The 20845-nt window shown below is 44.0% G+C and overlaps 2 protein-coding genes across 3 annotated transcripts in view; one reads left to right on the forward strand and one right to left on the reverse strand.

Annotated features, from left to right (window-relative positions):
- Nucleotides 1-411: 411 nt before the first annotated feature.
- On the forward strand, nt 412-18700 carry SLC35A1 (solute carrier family 35 member A1). The gene is given in 10 exon segments (XM_027901421.1): nt 412-627; nt 630-680; nt 683-829; nt 3907-4084; nt 9191-9350; nt 9717-9869; nt 11217-11283; nt 15399-15575; nt 15958-16092; nt 17770-18700. Coding segments are annotated over 10 exon segments (1404 nt in total). The 5' UTR covers nt 412-422; the 3' UTR covers nt 17901-18700.
- A 1004-nt stretch (nt 18701-19704) lies between these two features.
- The window catches only part of RARS2 (arginyl-tRNA synthetase 2, mitochondrial), a 35287-nt gene continuing 34146 nt past the window's right edge, over nt 19705-20845 (reverse strand). For both annotated transcript variants that reach the window (XM_027901419.1, XM_027901420.1), the window contains one exon: nt 19705-19853. In XM_027901419.1, the coding sequence (XP_027757220.1) occupies nt 19767-19853 (87 nt within the window). In that variant the 3' untranslated portion in view covers nt 19705-19766. The remainder of the gene's footprint in view (nt 19854-20845) is intronic.

The raw sequence follows: 20845 nt of genomic DNA on the forward strand, positions 1-20845 counted from the left end.
ATTATGAGCTGGCACCAATGATTAGATTTATTAATAAAAACATGAATGCAATTACCAGCTGCAGCTTTAAAAAAAAAAAAAAAAAAAAAAGGGTAGGGGGGAATACCCTATTGCTGCTTTATTAAACACTTTCTTTTGCTGTGTTTTGACCATCATTCGCTTTGAAGCTTTTAAGTTACAGGTTTTACCAACAAACCGGTGTTTCATTTTTTTTATCTCAGTTATACAGGCTGACCCGGGAGGTGGTGGAGTCTCCCTCTCTGGAGACATTCAAACCCCACATGGGTGTGTTCCTGTGTCACCCGCTCCAGGTGACCCTTCCTTGGGAGGGGGGTTGGACTGGGTGATCTCCAGAGGTCCCTTCCAACCCTAACGATTCCGTGATTTCAAGGGTCAATAAATACATTTTATTTATTAGAAAAATGATGAGTGAAAATTCCTTTTATGCTACTTTGTTCTTTTCCATTGGGGAAATTTTACTGCGGCGTTGTAAAGTGCTGGGGAATTGTAACCCCCATCGCAGTTCCGGAGCGCCAGAAACGTGCCGGTACCGAGGAGCTTTCTCCTGGCAACGAGAAATACGTGTGCGAGATTCCTGGGTGTTTACTGCCGCTAAAACAGTTCCCGCCGAGGCCGGGTGGAGCAGGATTGTACCCAGGATAACATCCAGGCGGGACGGAGCCGACTCGATGGTGCGGCGCGGGCGGCGGGGCGCTCTGGGCGGCCGCTCCGCTCTCTATGGTGCGATGGGAGGAGCGGCGGGGCACGGCGGGCGGCTCCGGCCCGGCGGTCCTGGCGCCTTCGGCGAGCACCATGTCGCCTCCGAAAGGTGAGGGCGGCGGCGCGGGGCACTCGGCGGGTTCCGCGGCTCCCGGGGGGCGGCAGGGCCGGAGAACGGGGGCAGTTCCCACTCCCACCCCCGGCAAGAGGAAGCGCGACCCGCGCGCCCACGGCTCCCCCCTGCCTCCCCCGCTCCAGAGGGAGTGGAACTGTCCTCCCCGCTGCGGGCTGCGGCACCGGGCGCCACCACCGCGGACGCGAGGGGGGAAGGAAAGGGCTGCGCGGGGTCGCGCCGGGGAGGGGCTCTTCCCGCCTGCCTTCCCCCACCCCGCTCTCCTGCCGCTGCCGGGCCGCTTCTCCCCGCCGTGCGGGACCGCTGCTTCCCGGCCCGGGGGCGGCCGGTGCTGTCGGTGCGGGGCTCCCCGGCGCGCCTCCGCTTTCAGGATTAGCGGCAGCCGCGTCTCCCCCGCCGCCGGTTCCGGCTCCGGGAGAGTCCGAACGTGGCGCGGCGTGTTTGGGGCTCATCCCGAGGTGCAGGTGGTCAGTGCACAGGGACACGCCCGATCCCACCCTGCGGGCGCCGCCGCACCACGGTGTCTGTTGGGCTATGGTTGGGTTGGACATTAGGAGGAATTTCTTCACAGAAAGGGTGATTAGACATTGGAATAGGCTGCCCAGGGAGATGATGGAATCACCGTCTCTGGAGGTGTTTAAGGAAAGACTGGATGTGGCACTTGGTGCCATGGTCTAGTTGACATGATGGTGTTAGGTGATTCTGTGTGCAATGAGGCCGTGCGCCGGTGGTCCCAAAACCAGAACCCTCGAGCAAGCCAGGAGGGCTGAAATCCATCCGGAAGGCAATGCCTGCCCCTCTGCCAGCTTCCCCCACGGAGAGCCTTGCACAGGGCTCTCCAGTTCTTGTGGCCGGGAAGGGCGAGGAGCAGGAGGGATCCCTGCGGCGTGTGCCAGGCACCCACCGCCCCAGCTGCCCAGGCAGGGTTGTGCTCCCTGTGCCAGGCTTGGCTTTGGCTGCATCCCAGGAGCCCTGGCGGAGCCGTTAGATGAGCTGTGGAGATGTGTGGGAGGCCCGCCCTTATATCCTGAGGCTTTTGGCCTGTCTGGTCCCTTTTGCTGGAAATCGTTTTATCTGAGCGGGATCTACAGGGAAAGAAACAACAGCTTCTTTCAGCTCTTTCAGCTCTTTTCTTTAGGCTGGTATAAGTTCAGATTTGTCAGGAGAAGATATGGGTGCCCCAGCAGTGCTTTCCTTCTCCTCTGTGCGCTGCACTGGTACCAATGCAGGCACGTGAGCCAGGCTGGAGAAATGTCCAAGCTGAAAACTAACTGCAGATACCTTTTTACATAATGCTAGAACTATTCAGTCTAGATTCATTATGTCCAAATTATGCATTTGGTTTACCCAAGTTTGCAAACCCTTCCCATTTGGGACATTCATTTTTTATTTTTTTTTTTTAATAGTAGTTAATACAGGCAGGGATTAAATTCAGCTTTAGTTAGTAGTGCATAGATTTAAATCTTCTTGTGTCAAAACACAGTGAAAATATAATTTCTGCAAGCACTAAAACATCATTAGAAAATACGTTTTTGTAAAACTAGACTGGGTTAATTATATTTCCTGGTTGTTATGCCCTTGGATTCCCACTGCCTGTCCCCACATTCCAAATGTAATTTAAAAACTGGATTACAGCTTGTAAGTCTCTTCTAAGCATTGTTAGTCCAAAAATTAATTGGCTCTACCTTTTAAAAGCGGTTACTGAGGTGGGTGAGATTTTTATCTATAAGGAAGTAGCTAATTTAAATTATTGCAGCAGCAGGAGGTATTAACTGTACCTTGCAGAAATGTTACACAATTGAAGACATTGCTGGCTTGAAAGCAACATGAGCCAAAACACTGGTTGCACTGGATTCAGCAACTCATTCCCATATTAAATGAGCAAAGTTATTACAAATCTTCTTATCTTGTCGCTCATTTGCTGTTCAGCAGAGGTGCATACACTTATACCAGTTAAATTAAGGTTTTTTTAGGATGTTCAGAAAACGACAGGTAGTGGCCCAAAAGGTGCTGCTGAATGACCAACATCCACAGGACAGATGCCAAACACAACAAAGAATAATCTACCAGTTTGAAAGGTAGTTTCGTAGAAACCACACGTTTGCTGATGTGTTGTGGTCGGGCTTCTGTGCAGAGAAGTCCGTTTGAAGTCGTGCTCTGTTCTTCCTCCTGGTTCAGATGCAGGATTAGCCATTCTCTGATGTGGGAATGAACTGGTGCAGCCCGGCCGTGTCCACCCAATGGAACTCTCAGGCCTCAGAGGAGTCTGGCTGTGTGGAAAACTACCTTGTGCTGGTAGACCCGGGACAGACTAACTCCCCGATTTTGCAGGATAGTGGTTGGTCGAGGGCAAAACAGTTACAATAAATTGCTACTGTTGTAGGAGTATAGCAGTGGGGAAGGCAGAGGGGGTAATGCAGATGATACATAGTCCTTGTGTGGTCTAGTTTACTCAAGTCACCATAACCTTAGTGTTTTCTATGGTGAGTTTTTCAAGAAAGTCCATTGTGTGAAGTCCCATCACCATTCTGAGCAAAACTCTTTTACTAACTTAGGTGGAAAATAGGGCTGAAGGAAATGCTGCCTTAATTGTTAAGATTTACTAGACTGATGCCCTTCTTTGCTGATACTGAACTTTTCCTCTCCCTTTGCTTTTGCTCGTCTGCCAATTCTCTGTTAGACTTCAGCATATTACGTGGAGAAGATCTGCTGGCCATTTCAGAACGAGCTCCTACTGTCAGCTAAAGAGCAGGAAAGCACAGAAAGTCTTTTTGATTACTATTTGATAGATATTAATGTATGATTAATTTTTCTAGAATGAAGGGTGATTATGAAGGCAAGAGAGCATCTTATTTTCAAACACCTGGAGTTCCTATACCAGCTTCTTTGAGAAGGCTTTAAAAGTTAACTAAAACCTTTTTACGGGAAGTGTTTCCCAACACTGTTAATTATTGGATGCTGCCAAAGTATGTGTTTGTTACAGCCCTCCCCCCATTTCAGTTCTTAAATTAAAATGAGGGCTATGCTGAGTCGTGACCTCTGTTTTCTTTCAGAAAATGTCAGCTTACTGTTCAAGCTGTACTGCCTCACCGTGATGACCCTGGTGGCTGCCACGTACACGGTCGCGCTGCGGTACACGAGGACAGTGGAGGCAGAACTCTACTTTTCAACGACAGCTGTGTGCATCACTGAAGTTATCAAGTTGTTCTTGAGCGTGGGCATCTTGGCTAAGTAAGTGTGGGAATGCTGATCAGTGCTTTGAAAACGGATCCTTGCTTCTGGCCTCAGATTCTCAGATACTAAAGTGCAGATACAGTTGGGAATGTGGCTGGGTAATCGTGCTGTGGAAGGGTAATTTCAGGACGGGTTAGTGACCTGCTCAACTGAAACTGCTTTGCAAACAGCACAATATTCAGGTGTGTCCTTTCTGCATATTTTCTATTTTTGTATGCTTTGGAATCGGTTCAAACTGTCAGCATGAATTAGCCGCAGTTTTCTGGGTCTTTAAAATGTTGGTGTAGATGAAAGTTGGACTGTGAACCATTGTCTGCTGAGTTACATAAAATTTTAATGATCCTGCTCATGAATTTTCCCAAACAGTGTTATGGACAGATATTTTGCTGTCTCTGTTAATCTGGCAAACCAACGCCGAAAGGCTGTGGACACAGAAAATATTCGTTTCTGTAATCTCAGACTGCTGCCAAGAGCTAGAACCTTAATCCACTCGTGAGCATCCAAAAGTAGAGAGGCCCTCAGTCTGCTGTGTTTTCTCTCTGCTTCCCTGTGCTACATCCTTCCTAGGAAGAATCTTTATATTTCGGACTGGTCCAAAAGTCCAGTCCTTGCCATTGTGGTAGAATTTGTTCTTTTAGCGTCTGTGCCGATCTCACTGTGGCTTTTGGTGCATCAGAAGGCTGGCTGTTATGTGCTAGAGGAACATGAAGTCACATGATGTACTTCAGATCTTCATCAGGTTTTTTCGACTTAACATCCAAATGGCATTTTACTTGCTTTAGAGGTGAGGCAATATCTGAATTTGGTAAGGCAGCTGTGGCAAACTGTCTTTTGTTTAACCTTTCATCAAATGGAGTGTGTTAGAAAAGGCAAGTGTGAACCAGTGGCAAATTTCTATTTTCATGCACCCTGGGCTTCTCACTCTGTCAGCACAAAATGCTGGCAGAAGCATCTCTGCTGACACGTGGTTGTGCTGTGGTTCTCACTGCTGTGACCAGCGTGGATCCCACCTGCTCTCTGGAGACTGTAGCAACCCCTGTTTCCCAACAGTGAGGGACCTGTGGGTGGCATTTGGTAGCCTCACCTGTGTATAGTTTGTCAAATCTTGTGTACTTGAGCCCCAGGCTGTTTACAGTATAGCAGAGAGGCCTAATTCAGCAGTGTAAGCTATCCCTTTCGTTAAGGGTTTGTAACATTGTGTTCATTAAATGTACAGTCTTTTTGCTTGACATAATTAAAATCAAAATTACTTTTAACTCAGAAAGAAGTCTGTTTTGTTTATGTTTGTAGAACAGCCCTGCAAAGCCAAAAATCCATGTAGCCCATCATTCTCCCTTTGGCAGCAGTCAGCAGAGGATGCTTAGAACAGAAGTGTAGACAACAGGGCAAGCACAGGCTGAGCTTTCCTTAACTGGTGGCAGAAGCTTATGGAGTGCCCATCCTGGATGCTGTGTGCACTGTGGATGTAGTGCCAAACAATCCTGTGCTCTGTGAGATTGTCCAGTTTCTTTTTGAAATGCTTGTCCCTACTGTATCTGTGAAGTGACTTTTGCGATTTAATTACAAGCTACATGAAAAAGTACTTTTTAATAAACACCTTATCTAGAAGTTTCACTGGACTCTGTTGTCTTGTGTTGACAGATATCATGAATAATCTTTCCTTCTTTGTTTAGCTTTTCACATCTCTACAGATCTGTGTTTTTGTCACTCATTTATTTTCTAAGCTGGGAGTCTTAGTTTGATTTTACTGTGATCATCCTAGTACCCATCCCTACAGCATTTCCATTATTGTTACATCCCTTTTGAAACAGGATCCAGAGCTACATGCTTGTATTCAAGATGGGAACGTGCCGTGGCGTTAGGCAGAGGGGTGTAGATGCTTTCTCTCTTGGCCTCTGTTCCTTTCCTGAGGATTTGTAGCATTCCGGTCATTTCTCTCAACACAGCTAAACCTTGAGCTGGCACCAGCAGAGAGCTACTCTCATAATTTTGACAGGTGCCCATAGCTAGCTTAGAGATGGTTCTGTATTCAGGATTGTCATTTCCTAAGGTTCTTTCTTATTTATTGACAGCTGAGCTTTGTTTACAAATTAAAATGGGAAGAATCTGATTCACTGAGTTGTTTGGAGGTTATAATGTCTATTCTGATCTGGTCAGTAGTGCGGTTCTTCTTTCCATAGTTGAGAGGGAGATGGGCACTGCAGGCACTGTTCATCAGGCCACACTCACCTCTTCCTGGTAGGATGTCCTGCGAGCTGGTGGATCCAGATGCTGTTCTTTGCTGTCCAGGTAACTGAGCTGTTTCTCAGATGGCAAAGGATCTAGTGATTTCTGCTTAGTGTAGTGAGGGACTCTTTGGCAACTATTGAAAGTTTCCTTTTGGATATCACATATAATTGAGTGTTATTAGCAAACTTTGCCAGCTTCCTAGTAACCTACTTTTTAGACCACTTATGAATATGCTGAACAGCACCAATTCCAGCACAGTTTCCTTTTGTGTCTCGTTTACAGCTTCCTTCCGTTTTAAATCCTAACCAATTTGTCTCACCTAAGGCAAGGTGCCTTTGCACTACCTGTCAGAAGAGAGTCATCTGTTTTTTCTGTGCAGCAGGATACATTTTGGGTGGGTAACTGTTCTTTTTGAAAGAGCCAGCATTGATAACTGCAGTATGCAGGATACTGGAGTACAACTCTCATTGTTCTGCAGAATTTGTTTTCTTACACCTTATTACATGATGCCTTCAGTGTATTTACTTTTAAGGTATATCCCGGAAGGCACATTGAATGGATGTATGCCAAAGGATTGTCTTTCAAAAGAGAAATTTATGATAGTTCAGGCTGTGTTACTTGTTAACTCAACTGTACTCTCAATTTATCATACTTAAAGTCCTGCTCACCATCAGGTAATAACGCTTTCTACATTCTTATCTGGTACATAATTGCTTAGCGATGGATGAAGAAAAGTAGAGCCCATTTACAAACTGTAGTTTTAACTTCAGCTTTTCTAACAAACACATGCTTCTGTTGCAGAATGGTTTGTTGTTAGTATCTCTCACCTATTCATACCTATGAACTGGCTTTAGGTACAGGGTAATGAATTTATGAGAAGGGAAATGGCTTTAAACTGAAAGAGGGTAGTTATAGATTAGATATTAGGAAGAAGTTCTTTGCTGTAGGGGTGGTGAGGCTCTGAAACAGGTTGCCCAGAGATGTGGTGGATGTCTCATCCCTGGAAGTGTTCAAGGCCAGGTTGGATGGGACTCTGAGCAACCTGGTCTAGTGAAAGGAGCCCTTGCCCATGGCAGAGGAGTTGGAACTAGATGATCTTTATGGTCCTTTCCAACCTGAACCATTCCACAAAGAAAATTGACTATGTTTCTAAATTCAAATCTAGACCAACTTCAAGAACGCTGAATTCAAGCTAGATAAATTTTTATTTTCATATCTGATATTGCAGTGTACTTCTTACTTAATATATTAAGTGTACTTAGTATATTAAATTTACCGAGGAACAAGTAAACAAAAAATTTTGCCTATAATATCAATGGCTCAACATTTTATGCAGTTCTGTATCTACTACAACTAACCATGCTGAGCTGTAGCATGAGCTCTTCCCCTTGTATTGCAGACTTTGCTTGAAGTGTCCATAGATTTTCTTGTCATGGTGGTTCCCTGGGGCCAGACGTGTCTTGGCTTTTGTGTGTGCTCTCTGTTATGGCAAAAAGACAAAAAGAATCCCTTGCAGCTGCCTGTATAAAGGCTGCTCACCCTACAGGAGGAAAAAGGAAAGAAAAGGAGGTATAGGTATATGCTTGTTGTGAGGCAGGGAGGAAGGCAGGGGAAGAAGGCAAGGAAGGAGAGAAGCTTGGATGGAAGGATAATGAGAGATAAAGTCTAAAAACCTTTGGAGAGGAAAAGTTTAAGAACCTTGAGCACAGTGTTAGGGGTTGATCAGGAAAAGAGAATATGCCAAAACAAGGCTGTTAATGAAAGAGTCCGGGGCATAAAGGGATTGCGGATTTTGTTAATTGCTAATAGGAGTTTGGGACAGATAGATGATGTACATTTGTGAAAAAAGAAGTTGGGACATGGTTGAAGTATGGGGAATTGGGCTTCTGGAGTGCTAAGGAGGTTGTGAGCTATTTGTTCATATCTATGTGCAATAGAAGCACAAGGAGAGTTAAATTTAAGAGCAGTACAGGTTGCAAGTTGAGAGGCCTGTGTGAGGACAGGAGTGATTTTGGATGTTGGTGTTTGTTAGTGGCCAAGCAAGAGAAGATTGGAAAGGGGGGATGTGGGGCTTGCAGAGAACTGGGGAGAGGACTGGAGCAGCAGTGACAGGTGAGCAGCAAATGCCAGATTGATGTGCAAATGATAAGGGAGAACCAGGAATGCAGAGGTCTAATGTAAAACCCTGGTAGCAAACCACAAAAGGGGACAGCAGCAAGAAGAAACACATTCTTCCCCACTGCCTGCTCTTTCGCACGCTGTAGTTACCTGAAGGAGCTCTGTGAAATGCAAGGCCACAGGGCCACCAGACGCCCCACCAGCACTCTTCACGTGTGTGCTGGTGCTAGTCCAGCATCTCCCACAGCACATGCGAGTAGAGGAACCCACAGCTGCCTGAGGAATGAGAGGTGTTTCCAGCAAAGTACTGTGGAATGGTGCAATCCTTTTTGGCTGTGCTGTGAGGCCCAGTTTAAAGGGGATCTGGAAAATCATGGGCATTTGACATCACACACAATATACCCAATTAAAAAGGGGAGATACGAACAACATCCTTCTGTTCCACTGCCTATATTGATCCACTGCCTTTAGTAACTTACTCTACTGTTTACAGTAGTCATTGTGATTGTTTACTTTTATAACACATTAATGGATCTAACTTCTGATTCCAGAGTGTCTTCCTCACCTTCAGGGTTTTTTACTTGTTGAAAACCTCGCTGATTTTTTTCCAGTTAATGTTTTTTTAATGAGCAGAAGGTACAACTGATTGTTGAGAACACATTTTTCAACCTTCCCAATGGATTCATTGATTTGATTTATGTTTTAAAATACCAGTTTAAGAGAGCCCTCAGTTAATGCTAATATTTTGTTTTGCAGAGAAACTGGAAGTCTGGCAAGGTTAATAACATCTTTAAAAGAAAATGTATTTGGAAGTCCTACAGAATTGCTAAAATTAAGTGTTCCATCTTTGGTATATGCTCTCCAAAACAATATGGCTTTTGTGGCTCTTAGCAACTTGGATGCAGCAGTCTACCAGGTAATACACATTTCTGTCAGTAACTGGTCTGTAAATACAATTCTCCTTACTGGTTCATGAGGCACATGTGCCTGGCACACAGTATTCTCTTTAGCCACAGTGTTAAAAGCCAAACCATGTTTTGTTATATTCAGAGAATACACTCTGCTCTGGTTTCCTGAGCTAACCACTCGCTGCTAGAGCCACTTCGAGTTCACTTTGTTGCAATTGGCAATGGTACAAAATTGTTACAAAACCCCAAGGATCTGTAGGAAGTCAATGAATATAAAAATTTATCACTCTTTAGTTAAATTTTCTATTTTATTTTCTTGCTCTGGAGGAGTTTATAAAACCACATCCTCTATACTACATTCCTGTCTCCTTCAGGTGACATACCAGATGAAGATCCCTTGCACAGCTTTGTGCACAGTCCTGATGCTGAACCGCACCCTCAGTAAGCTGCAGTGGTTCTCTGTGTTCATGCTGTGTGGTGGCGTTACCCTTGTTCAATGGAAGCCTGCTCAGGCTACAAAAGTACAGGTAAGAGTTTATATTTTGCCTCCTCAGATGAAGAATAAACTTCACCTGTACCTTGCATTTCACTTTACAGTGGCTGGGATGGAAGTACAGTTTCTTGCATTCCACTCAGCAGTATCTGTTTCCTATTTCCAGGCACTTCAGGTACAACATATCCAACTAGTTTGATCATTGGCTTTCACACTTGTGGTGTGCCGGTTCAGGCAGGCTTGTGGTATTGCTCCGGTCTCGCTTGTTGGAAAGGCAACTGATTGCTACAATTAGTATTAATTACCACAGTCATCATAATCAGTCCAGTGCACCATCCTAGGAGTGTCTGAGTAATAGATTGTTTCCAGCAGTTGGCCCTGGTAACATTGTAATTGTTGGAGCAGAGAACTTGGAATCAAAGCACTGGGCTGAATTAGGAGGGAAACTCCGGTGCTGTGTGGGTATGTCATTTAAACACACCCTTCAGAGGCACTGACCTAATCCCCTTCCAGAAAGAAACAAGTTCTCCTGTTTCTTTGGCATTAGTGGGAAAGGCAGGTCATGCCGCTGGGAATATTGGCCTCAGCTGCGTAGAGAGTGCCTCTGAGCACTGCAAGAGTACCCACAGAAAACAAAATGCCACGCAGCTGCACTGAGGTCCTCTGAAGGACAGCCCTAGGTAAGCAGGCACATCTTATACTGCAGTGAAATGCTAATAGTTTTGCTGTACTTAACAATGTAGCTCTGTGTCCTGGTTTCAGCTGGGATACAGTTAATTTTCCTCCTGGCAGCTGGTTCAATGCTGTGGTTTGGATTTAGTACGAGAATCATGCCGGTAGCACGCTGATGTTCCAGTTGTGTCCAAGTAGTTCTTACCCAAAGTCAAGGACTTTTCAGTGTCTCGTGCTCTGCCCGTGAGCAGAGACACGAGAAGCTGTGAAGGAGCATGGCCAGGACAGCCAAACCAAACTGGCCAGAGGGATAATCCATACCATGGAGCATCCTGCCAAGTATATAAACTGAGGGAGTTGTCCAGGAGGAGCCCATTGGTGCTTGGGAATGGCCTGGGGATCGATCAGCAGGTGATGAGCAATTGTCTTGTGCACCACTTGGTTTTCTTGGGTTTTGTATCTCCCTCTCATTTTGTTGCTATTAGAATTATATTTTATTTTTGTACAATTATTAAACCGTTGTTATTCCAACCCATAAAGTTTACCTTTTGTTTTCAATTCTCCTCCTCACCATGAGGGTTTAGGGGAATTAGTGAGGGGCTGCAGGGTGCTTAATTGCTGGCTGGAGTTAAACCATGGCACCCTGGAATCAATTATTGTAAATTACTGAGGTGTTGTATCCTTTTTAAACTAATGGTTGATGTTGCAGGTGGAGCAGAATCCATTGCTAGGGTTTGGAGCGATTGCTGTGGCTGTACTGTGTTCAGGATTTGCAGGTATGGTATTATTTCTGTACCTGGGTTACATCAAAATGACTGGAGAACTCACAGGGTTTAAAACAGAACATTCCACGTTCAGTCTTTGTGGATTAGCTTATCCTCTCTGCCCGTAATTATCTTCTACTTGCAGTAATTGTGGCAGATTCATGACATGATTATTCTCTCTGGCAAGCAAATGACTAAGAACATGTACTATTGGTTTTACATGATACAACTGAGAAGGCTGGTTTGCAAGTGAAAGTGTCTTTCAAAAGCTTAGAATAACACTGTAGGGAACATCCATAATGACTCTGTACAATTAATTGATATTTGCTTTACAATGAATACTCCCTTATGGTGATCACACAAAATACTTGCTTTTTNTTTTTTTTTTTTTTTTTTTTTTTTTTTACAAGGGGAACTGAACTCCTCGCTCAGTCCTTGCACCACCTCAGCCTTGAAATAAACTTTGCCATAATCCTATAGGTGGTAAATCTAACTGAGAAGCAGAGGGAGCATGAGTAAGGCAGAGAGGTAGATGAGTAGCAGGAAGCCTGGATAAACTCCATGAAGGATTTTGGTTTTGTTTATTTTTGTTTTGTTCTACAGCCAGTGTTTCCCCTCAGGGTAGCTGTTTCTCTGGCTTCTGGAAAAAGATACCAAAACTTGAGAACAAGTGAGCTGGTGCTCAGAAACAAGGAAATGCAAATTACTACTTAATTTGACATTTGACTCACAGGGGCATATTTCACTGGCTGTAAACTGGATCCTCCCCTCTCCCTCTGTAAGAAAGCAAGGCACTATTACCCACCTCGAGTGTTGTAAAATCCTGCAAGAATAACCTTGTGCTGTGCATAAATGTTCATTACTCATCTAAAACTTTCTGGTTGGCAGAAGGAGCAGAGTCATTTTTGTTTGGTGTCTTTTCAGTGAAGTGGGGACTTTGAAGCGGAAACACTAAATAAAACTGTGTAGAGCTCAATCAACTTTTCCTGGAAAGTTATGAATTTCCTTATTTAATTAGATGCTTCCAAGCCACAAGACAATACAGCATTCACAGTGCAGCCTTCAGAGTCTCCTAAAGCTCTCCTGCTTTCTCCAATAACACAGGTCAACAGCTGTGCTTCCAGAGGTCTGCAAATTCAGAGCATTGAAAGGCTGATGCAGGCAGCTTGAGACACTCAGGGCTTTCTTCTCCTGCAAAAGGATTGCAGCCTGGGTGTTTCCTTGCTGACAGCTGAAGCTCAAGGGCAGCTGGGAGGGACAGTGTGTTTCATCTGCAGAGCTCCCTGTGCCCTTGGGGCTTTATATGTTGAAAACATAAATACTATTCAAATTCTTTTCCTCTTCTTCCTTCCCACGCTCACACGAAGCAGTTCTTTTGGCGTTAGGCCTTCAGTTTCTGGCCTGACCATGTTAAATGTGTTCTATTATTCCAGCAAAATCAAACAAAGTTGTGTGGTATTGTCCCTTAAGAGATAAAAGAGAAGTTTTTTTTTTCAAATTGTTGATCCTGTGATAATTTCCAAGTATCCGGGGCCCCAACGATGCTTATAAGAGCACTGGACAGATATTTAATGGCAGATCCTTTGTGACTTAAAACAGTTGTGAAGAGTTAATTTCTCCTAAACAGCCCTCATTCTTCATCTTCCCTAGTGGAGTGACTTTTATATATATTCAGGAATCTGAAAGCATAGTTTATTGGTTTGCTTACTGTTTTCTTAGTTTAGAAATTTTACAAGTATGGTTTATACTCAAGACAACTTTCTGTTACACTGATTACACCAGGTTATGCTCTGTGGGTCTTCTCAGGGTGGCAGAAATCTCAGGATTATTATCGTGGGGTTTTTTTAAGGACTGCAGTTATTAGCAATACTAGTTTGTTGTTTCAAAAATTTACATCCTTATGAGATAATAGCATATTTCCTTGGATTTTTATTATTTGAACCCCTGAAATATAGATCTGCTCTCTAATTTATTCACCATAAATATTCACTGTACTGTATTAAATTATAAATTGCATTTTTCATTAATACAATTGAATAGCAAGACCTTCCTTGAAGCTAACTTGGGAATTTCAGGGGGACTGTGTGTGCCTAGGGCTCCTGATTGTTTCATATTCTTGTCTCACATTGTATGAAGGATCGTGTGTGACATTGATAGCAATACACTTTCAGTCAGTAGGGCTCTCACCAAAAAGATCATGGAAATAGCTGAGAAGGTCTGAGTCCTGTGAACAGCTCTGCCTGTTTTGAAATGTGGAGGAAATTCCAGAGATCCACAGAGCCCTGGTGGCTGAACAGTGGTTAAAAAAGCAGGTAGTGATGGCCTTGTCAAATGTCGGCCTTTGAGTCTGACACAGTGGAATAATGAAAAAGTATTTGAGGAATTTCAATAATGCAAACCATGAAAATAATGGTATCATCAGCCTGGTATCGTGAATTAGAGCTTTAGATTAAAATAAATTCCACTTCCTCAAAACCAGTTTGTAGTTTCAACCAGCAGAAAGGCCTCGGTTTTGATTTGCTCTTGTAACCCCCCCCCAAAGCTGTGGTTTGGGAACAACGCTGCTTTGCCAGCTGCTCTGCAAGCACAAGGCTTCTGAGGAATTTCCAGTTTCGGCACTGAGGTAATATAGCCCCCCTCGCCTCAGTTTTAGTTTTTTCCTGCTTGCAGGGAATGGGTGATTTAGGTTGCTCAAAGAATCACTGGCAACCATGTCAGCAAAAGCAGGTTTAACAGAAAAGTAAAAGCGCGACAAATTTTGTTGGCAAGGTTCTACTACTGCTTACTAGGTGGTTAAAGCACACAGAGAAAAACTGGACTAAAATCTAAAATCAATCAATCTAAAACTAAAATCAAGCTAAAATTATCTATGTGGAGGCTGGGGATGGAAAAAGGGTAAAGAAGGGAAAGTGTGAGGATAAAAAGGAATGAGGGACACCCTCCTGTTGGGTCACAAGGTTCAAAGTGTACCCCCTGCCAAGCTTAGCCCCAGATTTGACCAATGGTTCAGGCCTAAAGGTTTTAACTGCACTTAAACTTGACAGCCTAATTTAAACAATTTAACAACAGATTCTGTAGAATTAACTATAAGCACAACAGTAACTCACTCACAGGCCTGACTTGCTTAAAAATCTCAAGTACTTGGGAGTCTAAGAAAGCAACATTCATTGTACATTTGCTGTAGGATATTCACACTCACAGAGACCTAAAGGAGTTTGTACAAAGTATTCACCTGTGAAAAAATTTCCCTTCAGTTCAGTGCTCACGTTGGGAGCCTTTGCATCTTCTCAGCAGGTGAAGGGTTGAGCCTCGAGGAGTGGGGTTATCAGCCCAGGATCCATCGTTGGCATTCGGCAGTGGTCCTCCCAGTACAGCAAACTTGGGAGTTTGGTAGCTCTGAGAGGTGTCCTGCTCAGAGGGAGATTGCTGTGCTCTAGGTTTGCTCCAAGTTTCCAAGGCTATTCATTAAAAAACAGGAGCTCATTAGACAGCACTAGTTCCTGGGAACAGACAGTGTTTCTGATAAGCTCAAGAGGAGCTCAGCTCAGATGCTGTTCATCAAGGCCAAGGCCTAACAAGCATTTCTGAGATCGTAGTGCAGCCCTGGCGTGGGGGATGGGGAGTGTTTTACCACCACACTGCAAAGTATCCCAGGGGAGAGGAAAAAAAGAGTTCTCCATCTTACTGAAATATATAGATATTTTACCCCATTATTAGTATTATTTTATCTCATTATCAAAATAATGAGTGCCATGGTGAAATGCTTTTTTTCTGGTGTAGAATTGTGCAGAAGAAACTGCTGGCCAGAAGCCTGGCACAGCAAACAGAAATGAGTAGTGGCCTCAATGGCCCATAAGGTTCATTGTTACATCCGTAAAGAGAAACAGAATCTATTTTTGGTGTTACGTACCCATTATAATGATCTTGTTATAGAAGACAGATTTTAGCAGGATGTGTTAGGTCCTCGGCATTGTGAAACTCATCAGTCTGTAGGACAAGTTGATTGCAGTAGTCTTGTCTGGTTTTAAAATGTACTAAACCACGAATAATTAAGGATGACACTTGGTTTCATTTAAATGTTTTTGCTTTTTTTGTTTTGTTTTGTTTTTGTTTTGTTTTTTTCCCAGGAGTTTATTTTGAGAAGGTCTTAAAGAGTTCAGATACTTCCTTGTGGGTGAGGAACATTCAGCTGTACTTATCTGGGATTGTGGTGACTTTAGTTGGAGTGTACATGTCAGATGGTGCCCAAGTTCTTGAAAAAGGGTTTTTCTATGGCTATACGTACTACGTCTGGTTTGTCATCTGTAAGTATCTTGTGGTTTTAGAATTTAGTTACACTGTTTTTCTTTTTTAACAATTATATAACCAATTGCAGGAAGCTACAAATTCAGTCTGACACACTCTCTTCTGTGTTTTGAGGGATTTTATTTAAAAGTATCATTTTCTTGGAAATTATTCACTTAGCTTAAAATTGTGCTGAAACAGCAGTCTAAATAACTGATAAATCTTTAAATTAGCCATGTCTGATTTACTGGATGCCGTGCAGACATCCCGTTCCACTGCATGAAATCACCAATTAGGATAATGTAGCTCAAACAAAAGGAGCACACTAGTGGAGTAAAATGCATAATTTCAAGAGTGACCTACTGCACCTGTACTAATAGTAACATATTATCTGCTTCCCAGTTCTTGCCAGCGTAGGTGGCATCTACACTTCGGTCGTGGTTAAGTACACAGATAACATTATGAAAGGCTTTTCTGCAGCAGCAGCCATTGTTCTCTCTACTGTGGCATCAGTCATCCTCTTTGGCCTCCAGATAAGTAAGTGCCTTTTTGCCTTTGATTTGACAGCGTGTGCATGTTTACTGCCTGCCCAGCCCACTGTGCACAGTTCATACCAAAGCTGGTGGTTTTGCCTCCTCTCAGTTTTTCTGGTTTTAATTTCAAGTCTTCTCCAGGACTCCTGCACACTAAGGCACCATCATCCCTGTTCTGTTGCACAAGATGCCCAATGATCCTGTACTTCCAAAGGCATTCATGGTTTGTTCTTTCAGAGGCAGCTACAATTTCAAACAGAAAGATTCTTTCTAATTTAAAGAGCTTTATTGATGCATCACTTTCTGATGCAGTTTAATGTGTGATATAGCTCTTTACCTGGGACTGCTGTTGCTAAGTTATCATTTCTTGTTGGGTCTGGTGCAGCCACTTCCAAATTAGTTCCTCAGCTGTTTCTTCAAGTGCTTTACCCATCCCTGTTAAATTACACCCACTACTGTGTTAACTTTTACCTTCCCCATTTGCCGTGGACACCACCATAGGAAAGCGAGTCAAGCAGCAGCTGGAGTCATGACTGATGTGGTGAATTTTTGTGAGAGGAAACAGCAGATTGCTCTGGGCTGTTCTGCAACTACAAAGGACTTTCTCCCCATCAAGTCTCTGATACTGTGCCCATTAGCTCCCACTCAGTCCTTCAGTGTTTAGTTGTGGGTATTGCTTACTTTTCAACTTTAATGCAAAGATGGTGTGGCAACATGGTGGAAAAACTAGCTTTCTGATGTAGAATCAGTGAGACAAAACAAGGAAAGCTTGCATAAGGAGGAAACCATTAGTGTTTGGCTGAAAAAGAACACCATAAAGCAAGAGATGGAAAAAAAAAAACCCACTTGGTTTTAAAAACTCACTTGGGCAGAGCATTTTCCTGATGGTTGACACAAATCGAACCTGGACTAATGACCTTTCTGTGAAAGTCTCATTAAGAGCGTTTCTTAACCCTATCTCAGTCGCAGAATATGCTGAGTTGGAAGGGACTCACAAGGTTCATCAAGTCCAACCCATAGTCCTGCACAGGACCATCCTCAAGTGTCACACCATGTGCCCAAGGGCATTGTCCAAATGCCTCCTGAACTCTGTCAGGCTTGGTGCTGTGACCACTTCTCTGGGGAGCCTATTCCAGTGCCCAACTGCCCTCGGGATGAAGAACCTCTTTCTAGTATCCAGCTTAGACCTCTTCTGACATGACTTCAGGCCATTCCCTCGGGTCCTGTCACTGGTCAACACAGAGAAGAGATCAGTGCCTACCCCTCTTCTTCCCCTCATGAGGAAGCTGTAGACTGCAATGAGGTCTATCTTTAGTCTCCTCCAGGCTGAACACACCAAGTGACCTCAGCAGCTCCTCATACAGCTTTCCCTCAAGGCCCTTCATCATCTTCATTGCCCTCCTTTGGACACTCTCCAAGAGCTTAATTATTTTTTATATTGCAGTGCCCAAAACTGCACACAATTTTCAAGGTGAGGCCACACCAGTGCAGAGCAGAGCGGGACAATCCCCTCCCTCGACCGGATGGAGGATAAAGCTAGATGCTGCGTATTAATATCTTGTTGTTTTGGTTTAGAGTGACTTCAGTACTGTCACTCAGGTATCATCATAACTTACATAGCTTGCTGAAGGTTCCTTCTTATATGAATGTGTTTATTTAAACTACTTTGTCTCCTTTTCAGCTGTTACCTTCTCCCTGGGTGCTCTTCTGGTGTGTATTTCTATTTACCTCCATGGATTACCTCGACAAGACACCACAAAAATCCAGCCCTCAGAGACTAAGAGCTCAAAAGAGAGACTTGCTACTGTGTGACACTGTCCATAAAAATGGACAGGAGAAAAAACAGACTTTAAAAAATCCTGACTTTTTTTAAAAAATTAGCCTTAAGTAGTCATGAAATGGTTTAAGTGGGACAGACTAAGCACAGAAGTTAGATCTGTTTTACATGTGGAGTTTCCAGTGGTTGACGCTGAGGCTACACTGCAGCTGAGGAGCTGCCTGGGTATTTTATGGAAGGTATTCTTCATTCACGTTGACAATGAAGAGTCTCATTTACAAGGAAAACTCAATGAAGGAACTGATCACTCAACTGTATATAATGTTTATAATAGAGGCAAATCGGTTCTTCGTGCATTTGATAAACTGTCTTGCCCTTTGAGGGTAGAAATGCCTGAAAGCTTCATAAAAAAAACTATTAAAAAGAGCAATTACTGCCAGCATTTTCTCTTAAAATACTTGGCAATTGCAGTTTGATTAATGACAAGAAAAGTTTCTCTTCTAGGTGATAGGTATGAGACAACACAACTCTACTGGGAATAACCATGCTCTGAGCATCACTTACCTAGGAGTGATTAGAGGTAGCACGTGCTGTATGGTTTAAAAAGTCAGAATGAAAAACAGGTGTTTCTCTAAAGTTGTGGATTTCCTTTCACTTTTGAAGTGTTTTTTATACCTGCTGTAGCTGGTAGAAGGATCTTCCGTGTGCTGTACAGGGGAAAGTTCACATGTATTTTTGGCTTAAGTATGAATGAGTCAAAAGATTTTTGTCAGTACATTTTCTCTCTAAACATTTCTGTGCACACAGTGATGCTTGAAAAGAGTTCCTGTCATGCCTGTTAGGCTTAGAGTTAATTTATTATTGCCAACCATATAATTTCAACCTCCTTCCTTAATCTTCTGAGGCTGTCCAGAAACTGTAACTCTACAGTGAAGAAAAAGTGACTTTGGTGCATTTGGGCAGGTTGTTGTCATTCACAGTGGAGTCAAAATGTGACCAAGTTTATACTCTTGGCTAGACTCCTTCAGACATGAGCTAACCAGCTGGGTTTTACTTGGAACTGGGGCATGTTAAACACAGCAGTAACAAACATGCTTAAATTCTGTTCCAGTGGGAGAGGATGTTCCCCTCTGCCTTTCACCCACTGGTCTATGTGTTAGAGCAGCTGCCACAGAGCCACTCCTGGGAAGTCGAGGCTTTGGTGGAAGAGGGTATTGCCAACCACCTGCAGTGCCTCACAGCTCTCTCCAGCAGTGTGATTGCTCAGGGGTGCCAAGCAGCACCTGCCACGCCTGACTGCGTGTAGGGCGCAGAGGGAACACTGTGCTTCCTGCTCCACCAGCTCCACCAGCAGCCATCTCTGCTCCCCGGGCATCACGTCAGTGTGACAGAGGAAGGGGTGAGGAACAGGGTGTGACAGCTGGCAGTTGGGCTTGGCTGAAGGGGGAATGCAGTACATCAGACCTCATGCGTGGCCTGACTAGCTCAGTTTGTTACAATATACAGAGCACCTGGAGCCTTGGTGCCATCAGGCCTTAGTACACAATGGCAACCGCAGGAGGGGAGAACTTTGCTTAGGGCAGCACAGTTAATACCACTTCCTCTACCGAAACGATGTTATATTTACATGGCAAATACAGAGCAGTTCTCTGTTATGGGAAGCACCAGGTAGAGCTGAGCCTTAAGTACACTGCTCCCACCAAGTGCCTGGGAGAAAGGGATTGTGGCAGCCTTACCCCTCCCAAACGGCTGTGCCATGCCTACTCTTCTGCAGTTGGTATGAAGGAGCCTCTAAGCACAGATGGCGTTTCCAGCCTCCATTAGCAGTGACACGCGGTATTCATATGATCTGGGAAAAAATTTTTACTATGAGATGTGACTTTACACTGCATACGTCCCCATTACATTTGAGTCACAGGTGTAATGCCGAGAAGCTTCATTCCGTTGGCAAGAACCGAGCGTGCAGCTTGGAAGAGACAGAGCCTTGCCTGGAAAACAAAAGAAGAGTCAGCTTAGGGTAGTGCCACGGAATAGGGTGTGGTTCTCAGGACAGCACTCAGAAGCAGAGGTGAGAACGCTGTGTGCATCCTCTGTCCTCGCACTGGGATTGAGACCTACACATAACCCCAGTACGGAGAAACACACCAGTGCTGGCAGCATTTACACCAGCTCTTGTCAGCCCATCGCAGCGTCAACAGAGGGACACTTGGTCAAAGGAAGCTGGAAAGGCAGGTCTAGCCCAGCCCTCTGGGCAGAGCAAGCAGAGATGCCTGTGGAAGAGCTGGCAGTGACTAAAAAGTGAATATCTTTCATGCACCAGGGGCTGGTAGAGCCCTGAGGGTACTGTTGGAATCCCTCCCCTTGCCCTGCCTGGGTTAGAGGTTGTCAAGCAACTCTGGGCTGCTGTGAAAATTTCACTCTTCCTTGTAAATGTCTTGGCTGTTATACAGCTGGCTGTTTGCTCCAAAAACCATAGTTCTTGAAAGCTGTCACATTTTAAGATATTTAGAATTTTATTTTTTTCCAAGATAAGGAACTTAAGGGTTTTTTTGTAGCTTGGACTGTCTTAGTCCATCTCCAAAGGCAGGAATACCTACAGCATCTAAGCTCAAATACAGACTGCAGCTCCATCAGTTCAACTGAATGTTTTTCCCCCAGAGCCTAGCTCAACACTAAAGTGTGATTTACTACCAAAATAAATAAGTAGTTGCTTTTGAAATAGATGACAGAAAATAAGAAAGGCAGTGTAATTAGTGTATCATTTACTGAGCATTTAGGGGGTCACACATTAGGAGATCAGTAGAAAATAATGTGCATTTATTTAGAACTGCAGATTAAAAGTTGTCAGCCTCTAGCTTTAGCTAGAAAGGCAACACAAACTTGGGATGTGGAGGTGGCAAGAGGGAGGAGACAGATTTAGTTCTCTCTTAATTCTGTCTTTCCACATAACCACTAAAGGAAACCATCAAAAATTAACCAG

The sequence above is a fragment of the Empidonax traillii genome, unplaced genomic scaffold, assembly GCF_003031625.1.
Source record: "Empidonax traillii isolate 1590-97213 ecotype Southwest subspecies unplaced genomic scaffold, ASM303162v1 scaffold784:size441917, whole genome shotgun sequence".
NCBI classification, from domain to species: domain Eukaryota; kingdom Metazoa; phylum Chordata; class Aves; order Passeriformes; family Tyrannidae; genus Empidonax; species Empidonax traillii.